Source organism: Teleopsis dalmanni, chromosome 2, assembly GCF_002237135.1.
Source record: "Teleopsis dalmanni isolate 2A chromosome 2, ASM223713v2, whole genome shotgun sequence".
In the NCBI taxonomy this organism is placed as follows: Eukaryota; Metazoa; Arthropoda; class Insecta; order Diptera; family Diopsidae; genus Teleopsis; species Teleopsis dalmanni.
Window position 1 is genome coordinate 214,489,516 of NC_051847.1, and position 26,167 is coordinate 214,515,682.

Consider the following 26,167-nt stretch of genomic DNA (forward strand, 5'->3'; position numbering starts at 1 on the left):
GACTTGTTGAGGTTCAAGTATTGGCGAATAATTTGGTTAATGAAATCATAACAAAGTACAACAAAATCGATTATCTTATTTTATTTTATTTTTTATTGTTATGGGTACTTCTCTGTCGAATCATGTACTCTACTACGTTTAAATTAATAAAGTTTCGTGAAACTGTTTGCTGTTTTATTATGGGTACGAATCGATTTTGAATGGTTATCGGAGTGATTGAGACAGTATCGAGAACGCCTTAAGGTGAATGGCAATATGGAGTATGTCAATGCGGCTTTAGTAGTTAAGATTTTGTTTTACGGCAGCAAATTATTTATAACATGAAATTAAATTAAAAATAACAATCATCAATAGATATTTTTTATTACAATTTAAATTTACGAAGATAACATGAAATCGTTTAAATTAATTTTAATTAAAATATAAAAGCACATTGCAAGTGCAGATCTCTTAAGTTAGTAGCGATGTAGCGATATCAATGGCTCGTCTTAATGACACAAAACTAATTTTGAGTTTTGATTTTAGTTAAAAATTTACTTGAAATGCTACTATAATATCAAACGCAAAGCCGACTTAAAAAATGTACCTTCTTTGAAGTGTACATGCAATGGTGCAATTGCAGTTGAACCGCCTCATAACAGGCAGATCGGTTCCATAATTGTAGTATAACAGCTTCCGCTTAACGGTGCATTGATGGCATTCTTCAAAGTTTATTGGCTGCAACTAGATCGACTGCAGTTGGTAGTCTCTAATGTTATTGCCTGGCTGCGTTAATTACTTTATAACAACATTTTTCTCCTGCTCACTGGCAAGTCAGTAATTTACAAATTAGTTTGAAATTATCATTAAATATCAACCATACTCATAGTGCAACTGTTCTAAGACACATGTTGGGGCATCACTGCAGTTGCGACGGTTGCAGTGATACACTTGCAGCAAAACATGAAATTTTTAATTTCACTCTTGTTAGTTGGCACATGGCGACTTGCATTTTCTAGCGTATCCGAGGCCAAGAACCTCCGAGCTTAACGCTGATACCGTTTGAAAAGTTGCACTCATATTTTTACTTTCATAACTGAAATTATCATGTTCAGAAACAAGTTCTCAACGCCATCTAGTACTTATCACTCGTTAGGCCAATAAACGTTCTGATAGCTTTTAATAAATTTTATTTACGCATTTATTTTTGTTGTTGGAAATTACCTTGAAGTGTCATGATTTCTTATTTGGTGCTTTGAGCGTTTTGCACCAGAACGCATGCTGCAGGCCTCTGATGTTTTTGTTTAGTGACGCTATATACTCTGCCATTTCTATCTTAGATTTGCTTCCTGGTACGTTGGGCAACTCTTTCCCACCACGACTTGACGGTAACAACTGTAGTTGGACTACAATTTGGAACTGATTTGTTTAGTTTCAATTTCAAATTTATAGCTTAACTATCAAGTCGAAGTTGTAATGATACATAAAAGTCTGTTAATTGAATTTTATGGCTTTTTTATTTATATAAGTGTGCCTATTCATTGATTTCATTGATATTAATGTTCCTACATTTAAAAAATTTAATTGTTTTTCATTGGAAAAAAACAAGATAGATTTACCGGGTAACGGTACTAATAGTAGTGCCTGTATTAGTGAATCGTAGCTTTCTGTACTCATGTGAATGTGCTATACTATTTTGTCTCTAACGTATAGATAAATCAATGAATGATAATATAAATCGATTGCAAGTAGTGGAGCAGCCAGGAAGATAAGTGGAAATAAACCTCTTCTAGACAAAATAATACACAGATATTATACACTGCAAAAACACTATCCAAAAATATTTTCTAGTATAAAGTTAATATTTGCCTATCCAGTGCTGCACTACTTCATCATTTTGTAGGTAATCTCTGAGTGTCACACATAGACCCATGAGTTATTCGCTACATCAATAATATGGTAGAACCTAAGATAGCATGAAAACTAAATTTATTGTGGTAACTTAATCTCACCGGAAATTCGTGATTACAATTATATCGAAATTGCTAAAGACTTGGTTATTTTGGTTTTGATAAATCGAATTCTAGATTTAAAATCATATTTTTATATACATTGTACTTTAATAATAGTCGTTGATATTTGTATGAAGCATCGCAATTTGTCAATAAGGGTCTTCTTCCAATGTTTTATTAGTTTGTTAATGTTTTGAACCATTATGTTTTTTAAATGGTATATTTTTATAAAAATCAGTATAAATAAAATAGTAAGAATAGAATAAAATCAGAACATTTCAAATAGTTTAACTACTGTTTGAATTCCATTATGCTACATAAATCTAATGAATAGAAAAGCTAATGCACTTTTTACATAAAATAACTGAGCTAAAAAGATTTGTGGGATGTACAATAGAGCAGGTGGGTTTACTCTATCTTCTTGTAGTCTCATCTTCTTGTAGTCAATCAATCTATGCAGAAATACAGCTAGACAGTGGCATTCAGAAGGATGTAACTAGCTGAAGTCGGAAATGCTGGATATAGTTGAATTTGTATTGTATCTCCAATACTCACTCTATAGAAATTGAAACATTGGCACAAAATGCAATTAGTTCAGCAGACTCTAGTACGATGGCAATTAGAAAATGAAAACAAAGAAATTGCCATTAGAGCAACACTTAATAGTTCTCAAGAATAAAATAAAAGAGTGTATATAAAGATAAATATTGTATATAACTAAGTTTATTTTAATTCTGTTGATAAAAAAAATCGAAATCATATGTATATTGATTTCTGCTCTTGTTTTTGTCTAGTATCAATAAGTTCATACCTTGTAAATATGATCTTTCCTGTAATTTATTATTATTATTGTAGTCTAAAATAGAGTCAATAATACATAGGTAGCTCTTCTTGTTTGGAGTGTTTTTTTATTATATTTTTTTAATAATTCTTTAATTTTTTTCATTATTATATTTTAATTAAATTTAATTCTTGAGTCCAAATTATTATCGTTTTACCTTCTATACATTTTTTTTTTACCAGTATTGTTAAAAAATATAATAAATTAAAAATAGAAGTTCTGTACAATTTATCTTTCTGTTGAAAATATACAAAACACCTAAGGATAACATATCTGAAAATCTCAATTTGACTTTAAGACATAAATTGAAATAATGCTCACGCTTTTGTGGAACTTAAAATATTATTCATCATAACTCAACTGAGGATTAATTGGCACTTTTTGTTGCTAAATGCAGTAAAGCATTTCTTCACAAAGCTGTGATGTCTGCTTGTCTTCTTGGTGGTCATAATCTGCGTAAAATATTATCCCTAATTTATTTTACATGACTGCGCCTGCGGTACAGCGTCTTATCCATGGAAAAAGAAGAATATAATGAGAAATTTTTCTGACTTCGAGATTTCAAATCTTGTTAGCTGCTAAATTGCCAATAAAAACAGTGAAAAATTTTAAATTAAAATAAAGGTAATATTATATATATATACTATATATATATATTTATATTGTTTTGTTAAAATTATGAATATTTAGTTATTAAAATTTAATTAACTAAAACATTGAAGAATATGTAACTTGAAATTAGAAAATATTAAAAATATTATTATATATATATTATATGTATTAATAAGTATTTGAGATAAATGATGAAATGAGTTATGCATTTTATGATGTTCTAAAATTGTCTGATTGTTGTGGCCATAATCAGGTGAAGTATGGAAAAAGTATTTGTCCAGAAATTTATGCATTTCAGTTTATATGATCAGGAATAATTTCGACGTTGAAAGATTTTATAATTAAGTATCTTAGTAGTAACTTAAACAGTTCCTTTCAGAAAGTAGTAAACAGAGGAAGAAGTAAAGTTTGTAAGGATTTTCATATAAATTATTTTAAAAATATAAAAACGAAATGTCTTCACTTAACAGATAAAGAGGAAGTAAGTGCATCAATATACTCTGTCACTATTCAGCAATTGTCAATTGGCTGTTATTCTCTTTAAGGTCTATCCTGAATGGCATATGCGATATCGCCAATATCAAAATTAAACATTGTACGTTTTAATATAATAACAAAGTGATTTAGCTGTTTTTAATAGGCTGCATAATGGTCCCATATAAAGGATATCGTTTTCTATTAGGACAGACTGTACTAGTATCTACCATCTAACATATGTTGCACTTGTAAGGGCTTAATGTTCAAGTAAAGATTTTTTTATTTTGTCCCAATGGGTATATATAACAAAACTATCAATTTCGCTATTACACTAAATTTTAATTAAATTATATCATTAGAGTCGGATATATTTATTGAATATTTTTCAAGAAATTAATATGTTTCAGTTTCTTTATTCTTCTCACTGTTGAAAGGCTTCGTCACATGAGTTATGTGTATTTTGCAGAAATATTCCAATTAATGATAATCAAATAACCAATATGGGTATTCACAACATCTATGCTATGTTGTTGGATTCTCTGGTTAACCTTAAATCAGTTTTTGGTGGATTGCATTTTTTCGGCACACTCTTACGTAAAGTTGCGAGTATTTTCGTCAATAGTTACAATTACCCTATCGACCTTGTTTTTATATAGGTCGTGTGCGAGTTAGGCTAAGTTGCGTTCTAAATGAGGGAAATTCTAAGTTGTGCCGATAATGTAGTGATGTGTCGATACGTGTTGATAAATGGCTAAATGTGTGCAGTGTGAAAAATCCCAAAAAATCTCCCATTTGGTTTAGCATCAACTTAGCCTAACTCGCACACGACCATAATATTGAAATAATATGTTTGTCACATAATAAGGGAGCATTATTATTTTATTGGTATCTCTTTCTCCCATGTTTTCTATAAATAATCATAATTAAAAAGTATGTACAGTGAAAATTCACTTAAGCAAATAACGATGGGACTAACAATATATGGTTTAAGATTTTTTCAGGAGAATATCTTTTTAACGAAGCTTTCACTGTACTAACAAATCCACGATTCAAATTTAGTAAAACCAATGTGTTTTAAATAAAAATAAAATTTATCTAATAGCCCACAATAAAACTTCAAAATAAAATAATTTTTTGGTCAATAAAATGAACGAATTAAAAAAAAATAATGAAATGCAATATCTCCAAAGCTACTTCATTGTATGTATATAAATCAGAAAGAATACATTTTTTTTAAAAATAAAATTTTTTTTAGTTGGTATTCTGATTAGAATAAAAATAATAATAAAATTATATTTAAATACAAAATATTTATTAATCTTAAATTTGATATAATAAACATATAATTTAGAATTTAAAACCAAAACAAATTTTTGTAAAATTTCGTACGTGATATAAAATAAATAAAAATAAAAGAATATTTGGGTTACACTGCCAGAAACTTACATTATTATATATAATTATATACTATTAACTAATATGCACGTTTTGTCTAAAATTGTTCTTTGTTTTAAATTTTAATGCAATCAATAATATAATATTTTTTTTTATTGTGTAGATAAAAGTTATAATATTCTCTTTTTTTTCACTAAAAAAAATATTTTTAGATAGTGTATCTAAAATATAATATATAATATATTTTAATGTGAAGATATAAATACACATATACCATATTTACGATTTAAGTTCAATAATATTTATATGTATAATTTTATTATTTATTCTCTGCGATATAACTTTGATGGCATCACATTTTTAGGCAAAACTGCCCAAAATTGGTGTGCACTTCGAGTCGTACGTCCTTAAAATGTTGCACTTTGCATTCAAAGCACTTAAAACTTTTTTTTATCTCATGACAAATGTTTCTTATATTTTCTACTTACAGTAAAAAATCTTCTAGACACTTAACCATAAATATTTAAAGTATCTGTTTATCATCATAGATGCTTAACAGAGAGTACGAGCCATAATCCAGCATAATGCGTCCTTTGAAAGAGTTGCACGTAAGATGACTTTGGTGGTTACTCCTTTGCATTGTTATGAATACAGAAAAAACAAAACAAAAAAAAAAAAATAAAAGGATAATTTTGTAATTTTAGTGAAACACGATTTTTTGCTACGAAATAAATGATTATGTTGGTGATGTGCCCATTGAATGATGATTACAATGCAGCATCTAAATTGCTGTAAACAAAATCTTAAGTATCTATGAACAATGCGCACAGGGCTTTAGTATATACGTATAAGTATGTACTGCAATTCAGTTTGGTTGGTTGGTTGGTTGGTTGGCTTGGTTATGGATCTTGGAATAAGGTATTGTATATTTGAGATGTGCTTGCGATGATCGATGTGCGATGCGCGATGTGCAACTACAATAGGTTGGAATGGCAGCGTGTTCGATTATTTGTAGCTTGGAAAAGACTTTGCAGTTTGGGATTTGATATTTTGCTAGTAATTTTTCTTTGTTCATTATTTTGTTTATTTTTTTTTTTTCGTTTGCTATTTGGCTTTTAGAAATTATGAATGCTGAAAGGTAACAAAATCCTATGAAGTAAAATCGTGTCATGGCCTTAACATTGCATCAAATCATTAAATGGAAATTCGTGTGAAAAGATAATAACATTGTTCGCAACAATATGTCGAAAGCCTCAATGTGCACTAAAAAACAGATTTTGTAATATTTGCTTTGATGATGAGCTCGTCGCCTTGTCTATGAAGTTAAATCTTCATGTTTTTTTTCTCCTGATTTTGCTAAATTAAAAGGAAGTTGTTCAGACCTTGATTGCCATAATCAAGTTTAAGGTCGTTAACTAGTTTTACTACAATTGTTTTCGTTAGCTTGTTACATTTGAGTTTGATATATAATCCATGGCAAGCGTAAGTTATTGTTTACGTTTTTATGAAATTTGTGTCTTGTATGGAATATTTTGTTAAAAATATATATAATATATCCACGCCAAATCAACACTTTACAGTTTTTTAAAACTGTTTGATTTATAATATTTTATAAATATTTATAATATTTCTTGATCAAAATAGCAGTGAAAGATACGAGAAGTAATCTAAATAAATCTTGCTGAAATCGAGTGCTTTCGTTGGAATGTCTAATGCAATTACAGTGGAAGTTCTGTAAGCGGATACAAAAATGAACATTTTTTTATTATCCAACATTTTTTATTATCCAACATTAACAAAGTGGGCTTTTTAAATAAACAGTTCTCTTAACCGGACAAAATACTAAATTTAGTTTTCTTAACGTTTTCTAAAGTAGATAAAATAAGCGTTACAAGATCATGTCAAAGGAGAGGCGGGTTTACACTAGGAAAGATTTTTTTGTCATAGTTTTTTTCAAACACGCAACAATAAATATATGTAGAAAGTAGTATTCTAATTAGTGTCATTATCAAGATCTTTATAACATCTTTATAGAGTTATAAATGCACTCTCTCCGTAAAAACTAATACTAATCTTCAATCCTTTCTTTTTTATTAATTGAAAAAATTGTTTCTTCAGTCCCTCTAAAGTTTTATTAAAAAAATTTCTAAGTATAGTTTTATATAGTTATTATTTACAGTTTATATTAAAAAGGCGTATGACAGATCTAACCACTTATTTCCCCGAATACACCACTGCTGTGTGCCCAGTGTTTACGCCGACACTTGTGTAAGAAGTGTGCATGGTAGTAGGTGTTATTCCAGCCTGCGACATTTGACCAGAGATGGCAATATCTGGTAACCTCGGAGATGGTTAAAACAAAAAGTCACGCGGGTAGAATGATTCAGGTATTAGCTTACAATTCATTCGGCGTGAAGTGCGTATTTATCGCCGGGTGCTGTGACCCAAAGATCAGCAGAGGTTTAGATGAGTTTCGCATCAAGGTGGAAGTTATGTCTTACACACATTTCTCATTGACACCGGTATCCACGGTATAGAACGTTACGTTATGAATGATTGTATTTAACACCACATCTAAAATATTGTAGTTTTAAAGCACTGATAAATTTTGACGGAAAAACTTTTTTGTTGTTGACCCGAATGAATTATTCGAATAACCTTTATTCATTCGATACATGTTTCTAAGTTTTGATGTGATTTTAATACCGACATTAAATTTCCGATTTTAGAAAGGTTATCTACTAAGCTTACTTCACAGGTTTGTTAATTGCTCATTTTCCACTGAATTTCTCATACAGCTTATATTACTTTACATTAGATATTTATGTGAAGTATGACAATAAATATTTTTTCTATGAACTATACTAATAAATACTGTTCTTTTATTTGAATTACTTCTGTTAATTCTTTAATTCTTCTTTTATTCGTTACAATATTAAAATTATTGATATTACAAAAGCTATGACAACAATAATTTTTACAAAGAATTCTCTTATTAAACTTTTAACTACATTTTTCTTGGGTTGAGTGCTTATATGATTCAATTACTTCTGGAATTTCTTTGTATCTTATCTCTTTAATAGCAAACTAAAGAATAAAGTGTTTGAAAACAATTGAAAATTAATTGGAACAATTTAAAATATTTGCTTTATTTTATGTGGAACTTACATTGTAAGTATTATTTTTTATAATAGTTTTTTAATGAGTTTTTCAGGAATTTGAAGTACAATATCAATATTTTTATTTGAAGCAATTTAAAACATAAATAACAGAACTATAATTATTAAAAAAAAACAGATATTTTAATAGATATTTTGTGGATGCATTCCTAAGTTCTTCAACAGAGAAACAATATTTTTTAACTAATGTTCTATTCATTAAATGGTATTAATTTTACACCTAATATTTATTTGTTATAAATTAAAATTAATTAAGATTTATTTGGCTTAAAGATATACATATGCGTAACCATCCAAGTTTCATCGCAGTCCTTGGATAACGCAATGGATCCGCAGTCTATTTACATAAAGTCTTACATACAAATTTAAACTTAACCTAACTAAAATAAATTTTATATTAACTGCTATTAACAATTATTGCAATAAATATTATCTTATAAGTTAATCTTAAAATATATATACATATACCATAGTTATGCATTCATAAACTATATTTTGCACATGCAATATTTCTTTGCTTGCTTATCTTCAACGCAGTTAGCTATTTTTGCGTAGGAAGTAAGACAACTTATATCTTCCACATTTATTTTTATTGTCTTTTTCAGTGAATCATATACCACCGAAGCCTTATATATGGCTCTTTTAGGGTTAACTGAGTACTCAACTCTATATGTTGGTTGACTATTTACGGCATCATTTTCTTCTACTTTAATTAATGCGCTATTGATATCGCGTAATTCTATTTTACTACAAATTGAACTTATGTTCTTCATCTCTAGATATTCGTTCATCGAATTAATTATTTGATTTGTTATATTCTTTATAATTGAATTATCAGTTGGTACAATATCATAAAGTGTACAAGTGCACCAGTGTTCTGTTATGCCCGCGTCGGCACATGTCCTATTTTCTGGTACTTCCTTAAAAACACTTTGACATTTTGGGCAATTTTGCGCTGCAGGTAACTTAATTCCAGGCTCAGATAACTCTAATATATGTTTCATTGTCATATATATATCATAAGATGAAGTCAAGCGGTGTCGATTGACTTGAAGCGCTTTTACTATATCTGGATGACGATTTTTAAACCATTTTGGTAATGATATAAAAAACATCGGCAAACGATTCTCCAAAAACCCATTGGGTTTACGCAATAGCGAACCCCATCTCATGCCATGATCACTTAGGAAAAAAACAATAGCATTCTCTAAAATACCATTTGCTTTCATTGTTTTAAAATATTCTAACATTTTGCCATCCATTATTGAGGAAGCATCAAATGCATTATGACTGATTGAGTTTGTCCAAAATAAACCAAAAGTGGGTTCTTCCTGATAACGATTTGCTAGTTGCATCATATAGTCGTATATATATGCAGCATACTGTTTTCTACCGATACAATATGTTAATCCATAGAAATGGGTAACATTCAGTTTATTTGATATTGCTAATAACATTGGTCTTAGGTAATGATCTGTTGGAACTTTTTCAAATCCTTTTTTTAGATAATTAAATGTACTCATCCATGATTCATCTTCAGCAAATGCAGTTCGATATCCATATTTTTTAAAATCGTTCCAGATAATATTACATTTATCAAGACCACCCACCCTCTTCGGATCGCATTGCTCAAATGTAGTTCGCTCATCCATACCAGCCATAACAGCCATTAAATTTGGAAATGTATTATCACCAATCTATGAAAAAAATATTTTAAGACCTATAAAAAAATGTTATGTTAACAAATATATACACTTTACCTTGTTTGTACCCTGCAGCTCGAACCAATTGTTTTCTTGAAAATAATTGAACGTAAGTGGCATATTTCTACGAAAATTAATACTTGATAGGCTGTCTATACCAATCAGATACACACTCGGTTTTCTGGTATTGTTTGCCGGTCTATCAGCTTTTACAGTAGAGGGTAATTTTCTGTATTGTATAAAAGAGAATGCATCCTTTTGTATTATTGTTGAATTTAGACTACATTCAACTATCATATATTCAATATGATCGGGCACCACAAAATACTGGTGGAAATGGGTGCAGGGTAACAAACTGAAATAAAATTTTATAACTATTATTTATTCGATAATAAAATAAAAATTTATATATAAAGTATATAATTCGATTAAGCACAGGAGTGAATCGAAACAATTACAGGTAGCGTACTAATGTATTTTTTTTTAACCATTCAGTAATTTATTTCTGTCTGCTTTTCCTCATATTTTCAGGAGCATAACTCACTGGATTTTGCAGCAAACATGTACTTGATAGAATTGTATGAATAGTTAAGCATAGTACATTTTAAACAATTTAAATTTTAGTGGTATTGTGCTTTTATGAATTTTTTTATAAGTTCGATATTGAATCTATTAAGACTGCTATAAAGCGGTTTACTCAAGAAAGCAGTTTAATGCAGTTTTCTAAATGAACATACGTTATTTTGAATATCCTGAAAATTGCAGTCCACTGATCCATTGATAGCCTATCACAGTTATTGAAAAAAACAGTATAGACAATAGATTATTATAATTCTTACTCATATGAATCGTCAGCATTGCCGCCACTTCCTGAACGCACTATTTCCTTATAGCAACACCTCAACTGATCTTCAAACTCTTCCAGACTTGAAACTGCACTCAAATTTGCTGTGTCAGTGAAATATGCTGCTGTTTTAATTTCCAATAAATATTTAAATATATTTCGATCGAATATAACATTTATGAGTGAAACATCATTTGAGCAATTTTTATATGTTTGCTTCTCAAACGACTCCATGACAATTGGATCGAAAGGATCAACATATGGTATTTTACAGTGTGTCGTATTTACAAGGTACTTTGGTTTAGCTGACAGTACGAATGGAGTAGTCTGTTGGGTTGGGTAATTTTGACTACTATTTTTATTTTTAAGTTTATATATTTTTACACTGTTCACATTATTTATAGAACTGTTAAATTGAAAATTTTTTAAATGCATCCAATTTTGTTCGCTTTGACCATAGTAACCAAAACTGTTCCAGTCCAAAAATTTATATATGAACACGGTAAAAAAAAATATTAATAAAATTATTTTTCTGTAATTCTTTTCACGGTCTTCAGCAGAATTGCCGTTTTCTGTTTGATCGATGAGTTTGTACTTCACAGTTGACATGTTCGAGTTGCGATTATTCATTTTTGAAATGCAATACACTTTTAATTTGCCATTAATTTTTAGTTTTCACCAAACTACCGTATTTACCAACGTGACACTTTGAGGCAAATGCTTTTTAACGTTTACTTTATTTATTTATATACATTTTACTCTAAATATTTTAAAACTTTTAAATAGTTCTTATATATTAATAAATGCTTCTTATGCACGTACGTAACTGAAGTTTACTCAACTTTATCAGTTCATATACCAAAAAAGCAATATATTTTATGTGCTGTTTTATTTTGCGACCGTTAATTTATTAACTATCTTATTAGATAGGTAGATGGTAAGTTAGTATGGTTGTTGAACTCTAAAATTGGCAGTTGGCGGACTTAGGTCAAATTGACCCGTAGTTATACCAAACAAAGGGTTCAATTTTCTTCGTTCGTAACTTTCTTCATATATGAAATCTTAGTAGATTTGATGCAGAAGCTCTAGTAACGTATGCGATATTCTTCATCTGATAATAATTTAACACGAGTATTTAATGGTTTCTTCTTCCGTCTTAACAGCAAAGTTTTCTTATTAGTCATGGCATATAATACTCATTCTCGTCTACCGAAGAATGCCGACAATGTCTGGTGATGACTCGCTAAAATTTGATATAATATTCTTCGGATTGAAAGCTGTATGTCCCAAATAATTATTTTGGGTGAACATGTAAATACACATCATTTCGCATTACAGTAAAAGAGATGATATATGAGTATTTGTAACATCAGCAAACGATTTTTTGGTTTATTCTTATAGCATAACCAATAGTCATAGATAATAATCAGTTAAAACTTTTTCAAATCCCGTTTTAAGATATTCAAATATATTTAATAATGTTTCATCTTTGGTATATGCGCTCCGATATACATAGTTTTTAAAATATCTAAAAATGAAGTCATCAAAACTTCTGAAAAGATTCATTTATTTTTGATGTCTCTTCATCCATATCAGCCTTAACAGCCTTCAAGTTTTGATATGTATTGTTTCCAATCTAATTGTTATGATAATATGTTATACTGATAATAAATATATTTTTAAGATTTATTAAAAATTCTTGTAATTAAAATAAATTATTTTACCAAAAATTTAACTGAATAATTATTTGAAAATGAATACTTCAGCACGACTGCTAATATCAATCAGATATAACCCTGGTTTACTAGAAGAACTTTAGAAGACAATTTTCTATATTGTATATATGAGAATGCATTTTTATGTAATATATTATTGTTGAGCTTAAACTATATTCTATTGTCATCTATTCGATATGAAAGGGAAACAGCAAAATTCTGATGAATATGAGCACATGGCAATAAGTTAAGAAGACATAATAACATATGTTATTATGTATTGCCAGTATAGCTATGAGATAGGTGCGAAAATTCACTATTCTATATTCTGTGAATAGCTAAAATAGTGAATTTATAAATTATAAATACTAATTATTTTAATCATAGTTTATTTATATTGGTCTTACTTGTACGTTTTATCAGCTTTTCTGCCTTTTCCAGAACGTTTTATTTGTTTATAACAACATTTCAGCTGATCTTCAAACTCTTCCAGTCTTGCAATTGGACTTAAAATTGGTGTTTTGTTGGTCTGATATTTAGAGAAATATGCTTCTGTTTCAACTTCCAATAAATACTTTTGTTTATAACGATCGAAAACGACGGTTATGAGCGAAACATCATTCGAACAATTTTTGTATTTTTGCTTAACAAATGATGTCATGATGGAAGGATCAAAAGGATCCACATATGGTATTTTACAATGTGTAGTATTAACGAAATACTTTGGTTTATCTGAGGATTAGATATATTACTTTATTCAGCATTTGAAAGCTTTATGCTTCAAGTTTGATCAATTTTTCTTATTACCTTTCGCTTCATAATTGCATTTTTGTATTTCACTTTCTAATTCATTGCTAATACCATCTTTAGGTGGATTATTGTGATTGTTAGAATTTGTGTATAAAAGTACAATAAAGAAAATTATTAATAAATAAATTATTTTTGCAAAATTTTTATTGAAATATCCTTTTTGTGTTTGCCCAATAAGTTTGTATTCCGCACTAAGCATATTGTAAGTGGAATTATAAGTTAACTTAATATTTTCAAGAACTTTAGTATATGACAAGCGCATTCAGGCACTAGACGCTTTAAACTAAATGCATTTCCTCATACAATTCAGTTCGCTTCTAGATACCCTTATTATCTTTAATGTGTTTGATAAATGTTATCTTTTTTTAGTGATTGTTTCTTGGGCAAGTTCACTTTGAACACTAAATTGCGCCAATGCAGTTTGCTCGATACTTAAATGTTGTTGTTGCTTCTATTTTGCAAAAAAGGCGATTATTTATCGATAGTTTGTTTTGCAACAGGTAACTTATTAACTGCCCTGCAAATTGATAAAAAAATTCAGTAACGAAAATAATGCTTTACGAAACTCCGTTCAAGATGAGGAAGTATTATACGATATCAATTTGGAAGATGTATTTACATAGAAATTCTTCTTTTTAAATTTTTGATAATGTAATATACTGTAAATAAATAAAATATTCTTAATTATGTTCTTATTTGGTGTTTAAAACGTCATAAAGTTTTATTTTTTTTTTTAGCGTTTTTTTAGCATTTTTTAAAGCCGAAATAGCATTATATTTTTCAGGGATGTGGCCACACTGCCTACAATACTTTATAATGCATTCAATATAAGCTTTTATAAAATATGTATAGAATACTGTTTTGTGACAGCGATGAGGATACAGGATCCATTTGAATACTGTCCAGTCCGTGATCTGTTCTGTTTAAGAATCACAAACAAAAGCATATCAAAAACAATAACAAAGGAAGATTAAAAGGAAAAATTTTGAAAAAATTTAGAAATTTTGCTCCATAAAACTGAATCCGTGACAATTAATTTGAACTGAGGCAAACACTTGTAATAAAAGTTTACACTGGATTGTTTACTAGGTAAATTTTGTGTTACCCAGCAAGTAAATGAAACGAACAAGAAATGTTTTCATAAAAACCGGAACGAGTACGAAATTTGTCTATTCTATTTGCTAAGGCAGGACTGTAAATGATTTGAAATTAATAAATTAATAAAACGAAATTTAACATTCTAATCGTATTTTTATTTTTCTCCAAAAATAAGTATGAACATATGTTTTTGTTCCTGCGGCCCTCCAATCTGTATAGTGATTTGTATTGGCCCGCGGAACGATACACTAAGTAGAATGTCTTGTTTGCAAAGTACGAACGTTTATAGAAATGTATATGTATCTCTTTACACCTTGACTATCAGATCTGCATATGTCCCCGAGAAGCCTGTAACTATTTTGAGATTTGATAACGCGGTGTTGGTAAATCTGTCAGTTTTCGGAAATAATTTCAGGGCTCTATCCTTTATGTACTTTTTGATGGGATCAATCTTGATGTTCCTAAGGATGTCATTCGTTCTAATGTACCATGGAACTTTAAAAAGTCTTCTTAGTTGATTAAAATTTTAAAAACTCTTTGATATTAAGGATCATATACAATATTGCAGTAATAATAGGTTTAACACTTTTTTCTTTAGTGCTTGAAGTGCTTGGCCACTTCACAATTAGATACTTAGACAGAGAAAGTAGTGTTCATTTAAGCAACTATAGGCCAGCGACTTATTGTTTTTTGCCACACTTGCGAGCTGCCGAAAGCACCTAATATTAAAAGATATAATAGTGAATTTTAATGTTAAAAACTATGTATAATTGGCAGTTTTAAGTCGATTTCGAAATTCATATTTAAGTTAGATTTATGACTTGGGTTATGACTGTGGAAACGGCCCTTAATCACACTTAAGCTTGAAGTAATTAACTAACCAATAAATTATTGTATAATTTCTTATCGCATTTTATAGATAACAGGAAGTAAAATATCAGATACTTTATCAGCTTAAAATTAACAAAAGTTATTTTAAGTGGTAAATATAACTATTAAAATGTACTTATCTGATAACTAATTGTAAAACTACTATGTCGGTTTAAATTACTAGACTAATTTCAACTCATTTTTAAATATCTTGTATTATTTAGTTTAGATTTTACATTTAATAAAAAAAAATCTATTGCAAAATATTTCGTAATTACAATGTAATGGATAATGTGCATCGATTAATGGAAAATCCATGTCCCAGTGTTAATTGACGATTAAATTAAAATTAATGACTTAATTAAATTAGTGACTTAATTAAGCAATAGAAATTAATCTATTTTTTTTCATATTTTATATATTATTCAGCTTATATGATTCAATTACTTCTGGAATTTCATTGTATCTTATCTCTTTAATAGCAAATTAAAGAATAAAGTGTTTGAAAACAATTGAAAATTAATTGGAACAATTTAAAATATTTGCTTTATTTTATGTGGAACTTATTTTGTAAGTATTATTTTTTATAATAGTTTTTTAATGAGTTCTTCAGGAATTTGAAGTACAATATCAATATTTTTATTTGAAGCAATTTAAAACATAAATAACAGAACTATAATTATTAAAAAAAACAGATATTTTATTAGATATTTTGTGGATGCATTCCTAAGTTCTTCAACAGAGAAACAATATTTTTTAACTAATGTTCTATTCATTAAATGGTATTAATTTTAAACCTAATATTTATTTGTTATTAATTCAAATGAATTAAGATTTATTTGGCTTAAAGATATACATATGCTTAACCATCCAAATTTCATCGCAGTCCTTGGATAACGCAATGGATCCGCAGTCTATTTACATAAAGTCTTACATACAAATTTAAACTTAACCCAACTAAAATTAATTTTATATTAACTGCTATTAACTATTATTGCAATAAATGTTATCTTATAAGTTATTATTTACAATGATAAAGATAATAAAATAAGTTAATCTTTAAATATATATACATATACCATAGTTATGCATTCATAAACTATATTTTGCATATGCAATACTTCTTTGCTTGCTTATCTTGAACGCAGTTCGCTATTTTTGCGTAGGAAGTAAGACAACTTATATCTTCCACATTTATTTTTATTGTCTTTTTCAGTGAATCATATACCACCGAAGCCTCATATATGGCGCTTTTAGGGTTAACTGAGTACTCAACTCTATATGTTGGTTGACTATTTATCTCATCATTTTCTTCTATTTTTATTAAAGCGCTATTGATATCGCGTAATTCTATTTTACTACAAATTGAACTTATGTTCTTCATCTCTAGATATTCGTTCATCGAATTAATTATTTGATTTGTTATATTCTTTATAATTGAATTATCAGTTGGTACAATATCATAAAGTGTACAAGTGCACCAGTGTTCTGTTATGCCCGCGTCGGCACATGTCCTATTTTCTGGTACTTCCTTAAAAACACTTTGACATTTTGGGCAATTTTGCGCTGCAGGTAACTTAATTCCAGGCTCAGATAACTCTAATATATGTTTCATTGTCATATATATATCATAAGATGAAGTCAAGCGGTGTCGATTGACTTGAAGCGCTTTTACTATATCTGGATGACGATTTTTAAACCATTTTGGTAATGATATAAAAAACATCGGCAAACGATTCTCCAAAAACCCATTGGGTTTACGCAATAGCGAACCCCATCTCATGCCATGATCACTTAGGAAAAAAACAATAGCATTCTCTAAAATACCATTTGCTTTCATTGTTTTAAAATATTCTAACATTTTGCCATCCATTATTGAGGAAGCATCAAATGCATTATGACTGATTGAGTTTGTCCAAAATAAACCAAAAGTGGGTTCTTCCTGATAACGATTTGCTAGTTGCATCATATAGTCGTATATATATGCAGCATACTGATTTCTACCGACACAATAAAATAATCCATACAAATCGGTAACATTCAGTTTATTTGATATTGCTAATAACATTGGTCTTAGGTAATGATCTGTTGGAACTTTTTCAAATCCATATCTACCATAATTAAATGTACTCATCGTTACTTCATCTTCAGCAAATGCAGTTCGATATCCATATTTTTTAAAATCGTTCCAGATAATATTACATTTATCAAGACCACCCACACTCGTCGGATCGCATTGTTCAAATGTAGTTCGCTCATCCATACCAGCCATAACAGCCATTAAATTTGGAAATGTATTATCACCAATCTATGAAAAAAATATTTTAAGACCTATAAAAAAAAATTATGTTAACAAATATATACACTTTACCTTGTTTGTACCCTGCAGCTCGAACCAATTGTTTTCTTGAAAATAATTGAACGTAAGTGGCATATTTCTACGAAAATTAATACTTGATAGGCTATCTATGCCAATCAGATACACACTCGGTTTTCTGGTATTGTTTGCCGGTCTATCAGCTTTTACAGTAGAGGGTAATTTTCTGTATTGTATAAAAGAGAATGCATCCTTTTGTATTATTGTTGAATTTAGACTACATTCAACTATCATATATTCAATATGATCGGGCACCACAAAATACTGGTGGAAATGGGTGCAGGGTAACAAACTGAAATAAAATTTTATAACTATTATTTATTCGATAATAAAATAAAAATTTATATATAAAGTATATAATTCGTTTAAACACAGGAGTGAATCGAAACAATTACAGGTAGCGTACTGATGTATTTTTTTTTAACCATTCAGTAATTTATTTCTGTCTGCTTTTCCTCATATTTTCAGGAGCATAACTCACTGGATTTTGCAGCAAACATGTACTTGATAGAATTGTATGAATAGTTAAGCATAGTACATTTTAAACAATTTAAATTTTAGTGGTATTGTGCTTTTATGAATTTTTTTATAAGTTCGATATTGAATCTATTAAGACTGCTATAAAGCGGTTTACTCAAGAAAGCAGTTTAATGCAGTTTTCTAAATGAACATACGTTATTTTGAATATCCTGAAAATTGCAGTCCACTGATCCATTGATAGCCTATCACAGTTATTGAAAAAAACAGTATAGACAATAGATTATTATAATTCTTACTCATATGAATCGTCAGCATTGCCGCCACTTCCTGAACGCACTATTTCCTTATAGCAACACCTCAACTGATCTTCAAACTCTTCCAGACTTGAAACTGCACTCAAATTTGCTGTGTCAGTGAAATATGCTGCTGTTTTAATTTCCAATAAATATTTAAATATATTTCGATCGAATATAACATTTATGAGTGAAACATCATTTGAGCAATTTTTATATGTTTGCTTCTCAAACGACTCCATGACAATTGGATCGAAAGGATCAACATATGGTATTTTACAGTGTGTCGTATTTACAAGGTACTTTGGTTTAGCTGACAGTACGAATGGAGTAGTCTGTTGGGTTGGGTAATTTTGACTACTATTTTTATTTTTAAGTTTATATATTTTTACACTGTTCACATTATTTATAGAACTGTTAAATTGAAAATTTTTTAAATGCATCCAATTTTGTTCGCTTTGACCATAGTAACCAAAACTGTTCCAGTCCAAATATTTATATATGAACACGGTAAAAAAAAATATTAATAAAATTATTTTTCTGTAATTATTTTCACGGTCTTCAGCAGAATTGTCGTTTTCTGTTTGATCGATGAATTTGTACTTCACAGTTGACATGTTCGAGTTGCGATTATTCATTTTTGAAATGCAATACACTTTTAATTTGCCATTAATTTTTAGTTTTCACCAAACTACCGTATTTACCAACGCGACCCTTTGAGGCAAATGCTTTTTAATGTTTAGTTTATTTATTTATATACATTTTACTCTAAATATTTTAAAACTTTTAAATAGTTCTTATATTTTAATAAATGCTTCTTATGCACGTACGTAACTGCAGTTTACTCAACTTTATCAGTTCATATACCAAAAAAGCAATATATTTTATGTGCTGTTTTATTTTGCGACCGTTAATTTATTAACTATCTTATTAGATAGGTAGATGGTAAGTTAGTATGGTTGTTGAACTCTAAAATTGGCAGTTGGCGGACTTAGGTCAAATTGACCCGTAGTTATACCAAACAAAGGGTTCAATTTTCTTCGTTCGTAACTTTCTCCATATATGAAATCTTAGTAGATTTGATGCAGAAGCTCTAGTAACGTATGCGATATTCTTCATCTGATAATAATTTAACACGAGTATTTAATGGTTTCTTCTTCCCTCTTGACAGCAAAGTTTTCTTATTAGTCATGGCATATAATACTCATTCTCGTCTACCGAAGAATGCCGACAATGTCTGGTGATGACTCGCTAAAATTTGATATAATATTCTTCGGATTGAAAGCTGTATGTCCCAAATAATTATTTTGGGTGAACATGTAAATACACATCATTTCGCATTACAGTAAAAGAGATGATATATGAGTATTTGTAACATCAGCAAACGATTTTTTGGTTTATTCTTATAGCATAACCAATAGTCATAGATAATAATCAGTTAAAACTTTTTCAAATCCCGTTTTAAGATATTCAAATATATTTAATAATGTTTCATCTTTGGTATATGCGCTCCGATATACATAGTTTTTAAAATATCTAAAAATGAAGTCATCAAAACTTCTGAAAAGATTCATTTATTTTTGATGTCTCTTCATCCATATCAGCCTTAACAGCCTTCAAGTTTTGATATGTATTGTTTCCAATCTAATTGTTATGATAATATGTTATACTGATAATAAATATATTTTTAAGATTTATTAAAAATTCTTGTAATTAAAATAAATTATTTTACCAAAAATTTAACTGAATAATTATTTGAAAATGAATACTCCGGCGCGACTGCCAATATCAATCAGATATAACCCTGGTTTACTAGAAGAACTTTAGAAGACAATTTTCTATATTGTATATATGAGAATGCATTTTTATGTAATATATTATTGTTGAGCTTAAACTATATTCTATTGTCATCTATTCGATATGAAAGGGAAACAGCAAAATTCTGATGAATATGAGCACATGGCAATAAGTTAAGAAGACATAATAACATATGTTATTATGTATTGCCAGTATAGCTATGAGATAGGTGCGAAAATTCACTATTCTATATTCTGTGAATAGCTAAAATAGTGAATTTATAAATTATAAATACTAATTATTTTAATCATAGTTTATTTATATTGGTCTTACTTGTACGTTTTATCAGCTTTTCTGCCTTTTCCAGAACGTTTTATTTGTTTATAACAACATTTCAGCTGATCTTCAAACTCTTCCAGTCTTGCAATTGGACTTAAAATTGGTGTTTTGTTGGTCTGATATTTAGAGAAATATGCTTCTGTTTCAACTTCCAATAAATACTTTTGTTTATAACGATCGAAAACGACGGTTATGAGCGAAACATCATTCGAACAATTTTTGTATTTTTGCTTAACAAATGATGTCATGATGGAAGGATCAAAAGGATCCACATATGGTATTTTACAATGTGTAGTATTAACGAAATACTTTGGTTTATCTGAGGATTAGATATATTACTTTATTCAGCATTTGAAAGCTTTATGCTTCAAGTTTGATCAATTTTTCTTATTCCTTTCGCTTCATAATTGCATTTTTGTATTTCACTTTCTAATTCATTGCTAATACCATCTTTAGGTGGATTATTGTGATTGTTAGAATTTGTGTATAAAAGTACAATAAAGAAAATTATTAATAAATAAATTATTTTTGCAAAATTTTTATTGAAATATCCTTTTTGTGTTTGCCCAATAAGTTTGTATTCCGCACTAAGCATATTGTAAGTGGAATTATAAGTTAACTTAATATTTTCAAGAACTTTAGTATATGACAAGCGCATTCAGGCACTAGACGCTTTAAACTAAATGCATTTCCTCATACAATTCAGTTCGCTTCTAGATACCCTTATTATCTTTAATGTGTTTGATAAATGTTATCTTTTTTTAGTGATTGTTTCTTGGGCAAGTTCACTTTGAACACTAAATTGCGCCAATGCAGTTTGCTCGATACTTAAACGTTGTTGTTGCTTCTATTTTGCAAAAAAGGCGATTATTTATCGATAGTTTGTTTTGCAACAGGTAACTTATTAACTGCCCTGCAAATTGATAAAAAAATTCAGTAACGAAAATAATGCTTTACGAAACTCCGTTCAAGATGAGGAAGTATTATACGATATCAATTTGGAAGATGTATTTACATAGAAATTCTTCTTTTTAAATTTTTGATAATGTAATATACTGTAAATAAATAAAATATTCTTAATTATGTTCTTATTTGGTGTTTAAAACGTCATAAAGTTTTATTTTTTTTTTTAGCGTTTTTTTAGCATTTTTTAAAGCCGAAATAGCATTATATTTTTCAGGGATGTGGCCACACTGCCTACAATACTTTATAATGCATTCAATATAAGCTTTTATAAAATATGTATAGAATACTGTTTTGTGACAGCGATGAGGATACAGGATCCATTTGAATACTGTCCAGTCCGTGATCTGTTCTGTTTAAGAATCACAAACAAAAGCATATCAAAAACAATAACAAAGGAAGATTAAAAGGAAAAATTTTGAAAAAATTTAGAAATTTTGCTCCATAAAACTGAATCCGTGACAATTAATTTGAACTGAGGCAAACACTTGTAATAAAAGTTTACACTGGATTGTTTACTAGGTAAATTTTGTGTTACCCAGCAAGTAAATGAAACGAACAAGAAATGTTTTCATAAAAACCGGAACGAGTACGAAATTTGTCTATTCTATTTGCTAAGGCAGGACTGTAAATGATTTGAAATTAATAAATTAATAAAACGAAATTTAACATTCTAATCGTATTTTTATTTTTCTCCAAAAATAAGTATGAACATATGTTTTTGTTCCTGCGGCCCTCCAATCTGTATAGTGATTTGTATTGGCCCGCGGAACGATACACTAAGTAGAATGTCTTGTTTGCAAAGTACGAACGTTTATAGAAATGTATATGTATCTCTTTACACCTTGACTATCAGATCTGCATATGTCCCCGAGAAGCCTGTAACTATTTTGAGATTTGATAACGCGGTGTTGGTAAATCTGTCAGTTTTCGGAAATAATTTCAGGGCTCTATCCTTTATGTACTTTTTGATGGGATCAATCTTGATGTTCCTAAGGATGTCATTCGTTCTAATGTACCATGGAACTTTAAAAAGTCTTCTTAGTTGATTAAAATTTTAAAAACTCTTTGATATTAAGGATCATATACAATATTGCAGTAATAATAGGTTTAACACTTTTTTCTTTAGTGCTTGAAGTGCTTGGCCACTTCACAATTAGATACTTAGACAGAGAAAGTAGTGTTCATTTAAGCAACTATAGGCCAGCGACTTATTGTTTTTTGCCACACTTGCGAGCTGCCGAAAGCACCTAATATTAAAAGATATAATAGTGAATTTTAATGTTAAAAACTATGTATAATTGGCAGTTTTAAGTCGATTTCGAAATTCATATTTAAGTTAGATTTATGACTTGGGTTATGACTGTGGAAACGGCCCTTAATCACACTTAAGCTTGAAGTAATTAACTAACCAATAAATTATTGTATAATTTCTTATCGCATTTTATAGATAACAGGAAGTAAAATATCAGATACTTTATCAGCTTAAAATTAACAAAAGTTATTTTAAGTGGTAAATATAACTATTAAAATGTACTTATCTGATAACTAATTGTAAAACTACTATGTCGGTTTAAATTACTAGACTAATTTCAACACATTTTTAAATATCTTGTATTATTTAGTTTAGATTACACATTTAATAAAAATATCTATTGCAAAATATTTCGTAATTACAAAGTAATGGATAATGTGCATCGATTAATGGAAAATCCATGTCCCAGTGTTAATTGACGATTAAATTAAAATTAATGACTTAATTAAGCAATAGCAATTAATTTATTTTTTTTCATATTTTATATATTATTGGGCGATATCGCATAACTTATTTTCAAATCAGTAGCGATTCAGTTGATTATTTTTAACTAAAACTGTGTAAAATTTTATTGTTAAATATAGTGGAAGTACTAAGAAATCCGTTTGATACTCTTTCTAATATTTTTAATACTTTTAATTTATATATTAATTTGATATAGCGCCCAAATTTTTATTACTCAATAACCAATCTGAATCAATCTAAAGAATTTCTCAACATAATTTAAAGATACATTTTTGCATAACCAGCTGAAGTGTGAAGTCACTTAGAAAAAACTGCAATTATATCTGATCTACAGTTTACAGCAGAGAACGGCAAGCATTGACTATTGTATATTATCTGCGTAGATACTTGACTTTAACTCTACTCATAGTGCTATGGTTGCGTTTTGTTAACCTCAAAGCAGAAATACATTCCATCGTAAACGTATACACTCATATCTGAAAAATGCCTTCAGAATGATTGTCTCAGTAGAGCGTAAAAACATGAGAAAGATTTCGTTTTTTGCTGACTTGCAAATTGCATTGCAATCGCATTGCAGAGAACATAAAGCTCATACGAGAACTGCATTGTATCGGACTATTCGCTCACCACAAATGCAATTTTCCGTATTGCAGCCGCAAAAAGAACGACGGCTGAAAGTATCTGTTCGCCTGGTAGTGGTATTAACCACGTTGTAACTTGTTAACAAGTACATTGTGGATTTTCACTAAAATTGCAATTGCAATGTAATTTTGTAGCGTACTTGCATGCAATTCACTAGACGTGCAATTGCATTGTAAAGCATTACGAAAAACAATTCTATAAAAGTGAAGAATTTTATTATCGCATAAAATGTTAGATATTGCAGAGATAGATACTCTGTACAGTTCTTTTTAAATGAGTCGGCACATTAGTCATACGTGTGCAGCGCTTCTATTGGGGGAACATACTCGTATAAAAATAGAAAGCTTGTGAAATCTCATGTATTAAAATAGACAAGTTTGCAGTGGAATTTTGCTTAATACTCTCTGTCTCCGCTGCTAGTTTGAAAGCAATTAACAAACTAAATGTCTGGCAACAAACAGACACTGTTGTTTTAGAATTAATTTTAATAATAAAATACATATTATGCATAATAAATGATTTTGTTAAAAATAAATTGTGTTTGGATTATAAAAGTATTAACTAATTATATATGGGTACATGGCTGTATATACAAAATGAGATGGGTTAAGCCTAAAAAAATATCTTATTAATATTAAATCAAAAATCAAAACTATGATATTCAAATATATGAAATATATACATATTTCAACAAATTTAAATCCTCAATCACATATTTATATTTAAATAAATGAGAATTTGAGAAAATAAACACGTATATATAAATGTATATATACATATGTATATGTAAATTTCTTTATATCTAAGAAACATTATGAACATTTTATACAACTATGTGTTTTGTAATAGACCTTAAACATTTGTCGGAATTACAAAAACCGGAAGATTATTTCTATTATATGTGAACAATATGAAACTAATTTGTTTTGTTTAATTACAAAAATAGTAGTTAGTTTTAAATTTAATATATAATAAACGTGGATAACTATTTTGTTATTAAATGATTATTATATCTTAACAACTTATTGTCGGGTATTGACCTGACGCCGCACTTATCTGCAGGCGTTTTTGCTGCAGTTGCACTTTCTCCAATCTCTTACACCAAGCGCGACTAGTGCTCCCTTAACTTTCTCATTACACCGAAGATACGGTCAGCTCTATGCTTTATTTGTCTTACTACTCATTTAAACACCTTATACGCAAGAGCATCATCGTCCATCCTCACGAAATTGTCAAATTATCGAAGCTGCTGGTTGTTATTTCACTGAACAATGTCAATTTCTTGAAAAAGCTTTTATAGCTTGTAGTTTACTCCAATAAGGTAGTGTCGCTAACCCGCAGAGGATCTATGGTATTATGAATAACTTTTCTTTTGAACACTTTTACAGCTGTCTCATTATGCTGTGATAGTTCCAATGCTGTTGTGCCAAACATAAGTAAATGTAGTATGAATATCCTGCGGGACTTTAATTTCGTTAGTCGAGAGAGAGCTCTACAACCTAAGTACCTTTTGAGTCCAGAGTAACAAATTTATCATAGTTGTTCGTTACAAATGTATGAAATTCTAGACAACTCTGAAAGTATAGTCGCCAGCAATCAGCTGAATGTAAGAGTGACACACATTTTTGCCAGTAATTGACATATAATCAGTTTTGCCCTTATTCGCCGATAACGTCCTTTTCGACGATACGGTTTTGATAGCAGCAATGGCAGAAGAAACATCATGCTTGCTAGGCCTAATGATGTTTATGACCGATGAGAAGAAATATCTTATTATATACAAAATTTATTTTGATTTATTTTGATTTATGTAAAATGAACTTAAGTTTATATACATAATCCAATGTTTTAATTAAACATATTAGATACATTTACCTCGAAAGATTTGAATGAAACCAAATAAATTATTAATATCAGAAATTTGCAAAAATGATAATGTATTTCATGATTTATTTAATAGA

At 29.0% G+C, this 26,167-nt stretch overlaps 2 protein-coding genes across 2 annotated transcripts; both read right to left on the bottom strand.

The window, feature by feature from the left end:
• Positions 1-8,979: 8,979 nt before the first annotated feature.
• Positions 8,980-13,636, bottom strand: LOC119681715. The gene is made up of 4 exons (XM_038094980.1): positions 13,565-13,636; positions 13,165-13,489; positions 10,256-10,553; positions 8,980-10,192 (listed from the first exon to the last, which is right to left on the bottom strand). Exons 2-4 carry the CDS (start codon positions 13,416-13,418, stop codon positions 8,984-8,986), a joined length of 1,761 nt encoding a protein of 586 aa, XP_037950908.1. The 5' UTR covers positions 13,419-13,489; positions 13,565-13,636; the 3' UTR covers positions 8,980-8,983.
• Positions 13,637-16,620: 2,984 nt separating this feature from the next.
• LOC119682309 lies at positions 16,621-21,129 on the bottom strand. The gene is made up of 3 exons (XM_038095717.1): positions 20,816-21,129; positions 17,907-18,204; positions 16,621-17,843 (listed from the first exon to the last, which is right to left on the bottom strand). Exons 1-3 carry the CDS (start codon positions 21,067-21,069, stop codon positions 16,635-16,637), a joined length of 1,761 nt encoding a protein of 586 aa, XP_037951645.1. The 5' UTR covers positions 21,070-21,129; the 3' UTR covers positions 16,621-16,634.
• Positions 21,130-26,167: the final 5,038 nt, after the last annotated feature.

Excerpts from the sequence above, each read along its gene's own strand:
- LOC119681715 (XM_038094980.1), bottom strand. The coding sequence starts at position 13,418 with ATGACATCATTTGTTAAGCAAAAATACAAAAATTGTTCGAATGATGTT. Across the intron at positions 10,554-13,164 it reads AAAGCTGATAAAACGTACAA|TTTGTTACCCTGCACCCATT; the intron begins GTAAGACCAATA and ends ATTTTATTTCAG. Across the intron at positions 10,193-10,255 it reads AGCTGCAGGGTACAAACAAG|ATTGGTGATAATACATTTCC; the intron begins GTAAAGTGTATA and ends TTTTTTTCATAG.
- LOC119682309 (XM_038095717.1), bottom strand. The coding sequence starts at position 21,069 with ATGACATCATTTGTTAAGCAAAAATACAAAAATTGTTCGAATGATGTT. Across the intron at positions 18,205-20,815 it reads AAAGCTGATAAAACGTACAA|TTTGTTACCCTGCACCCATT; the intron begins GTAAGACCAATA and ends ATTTTATTTCAG. Across the intron at positions 17,844-17,906 it reads AGCTGCAGGGTACAAACAAG|ATTGGTGATAATACATTTCC; the intron begins GTAAAGTGTATA and ends TTTTTTTCATAG.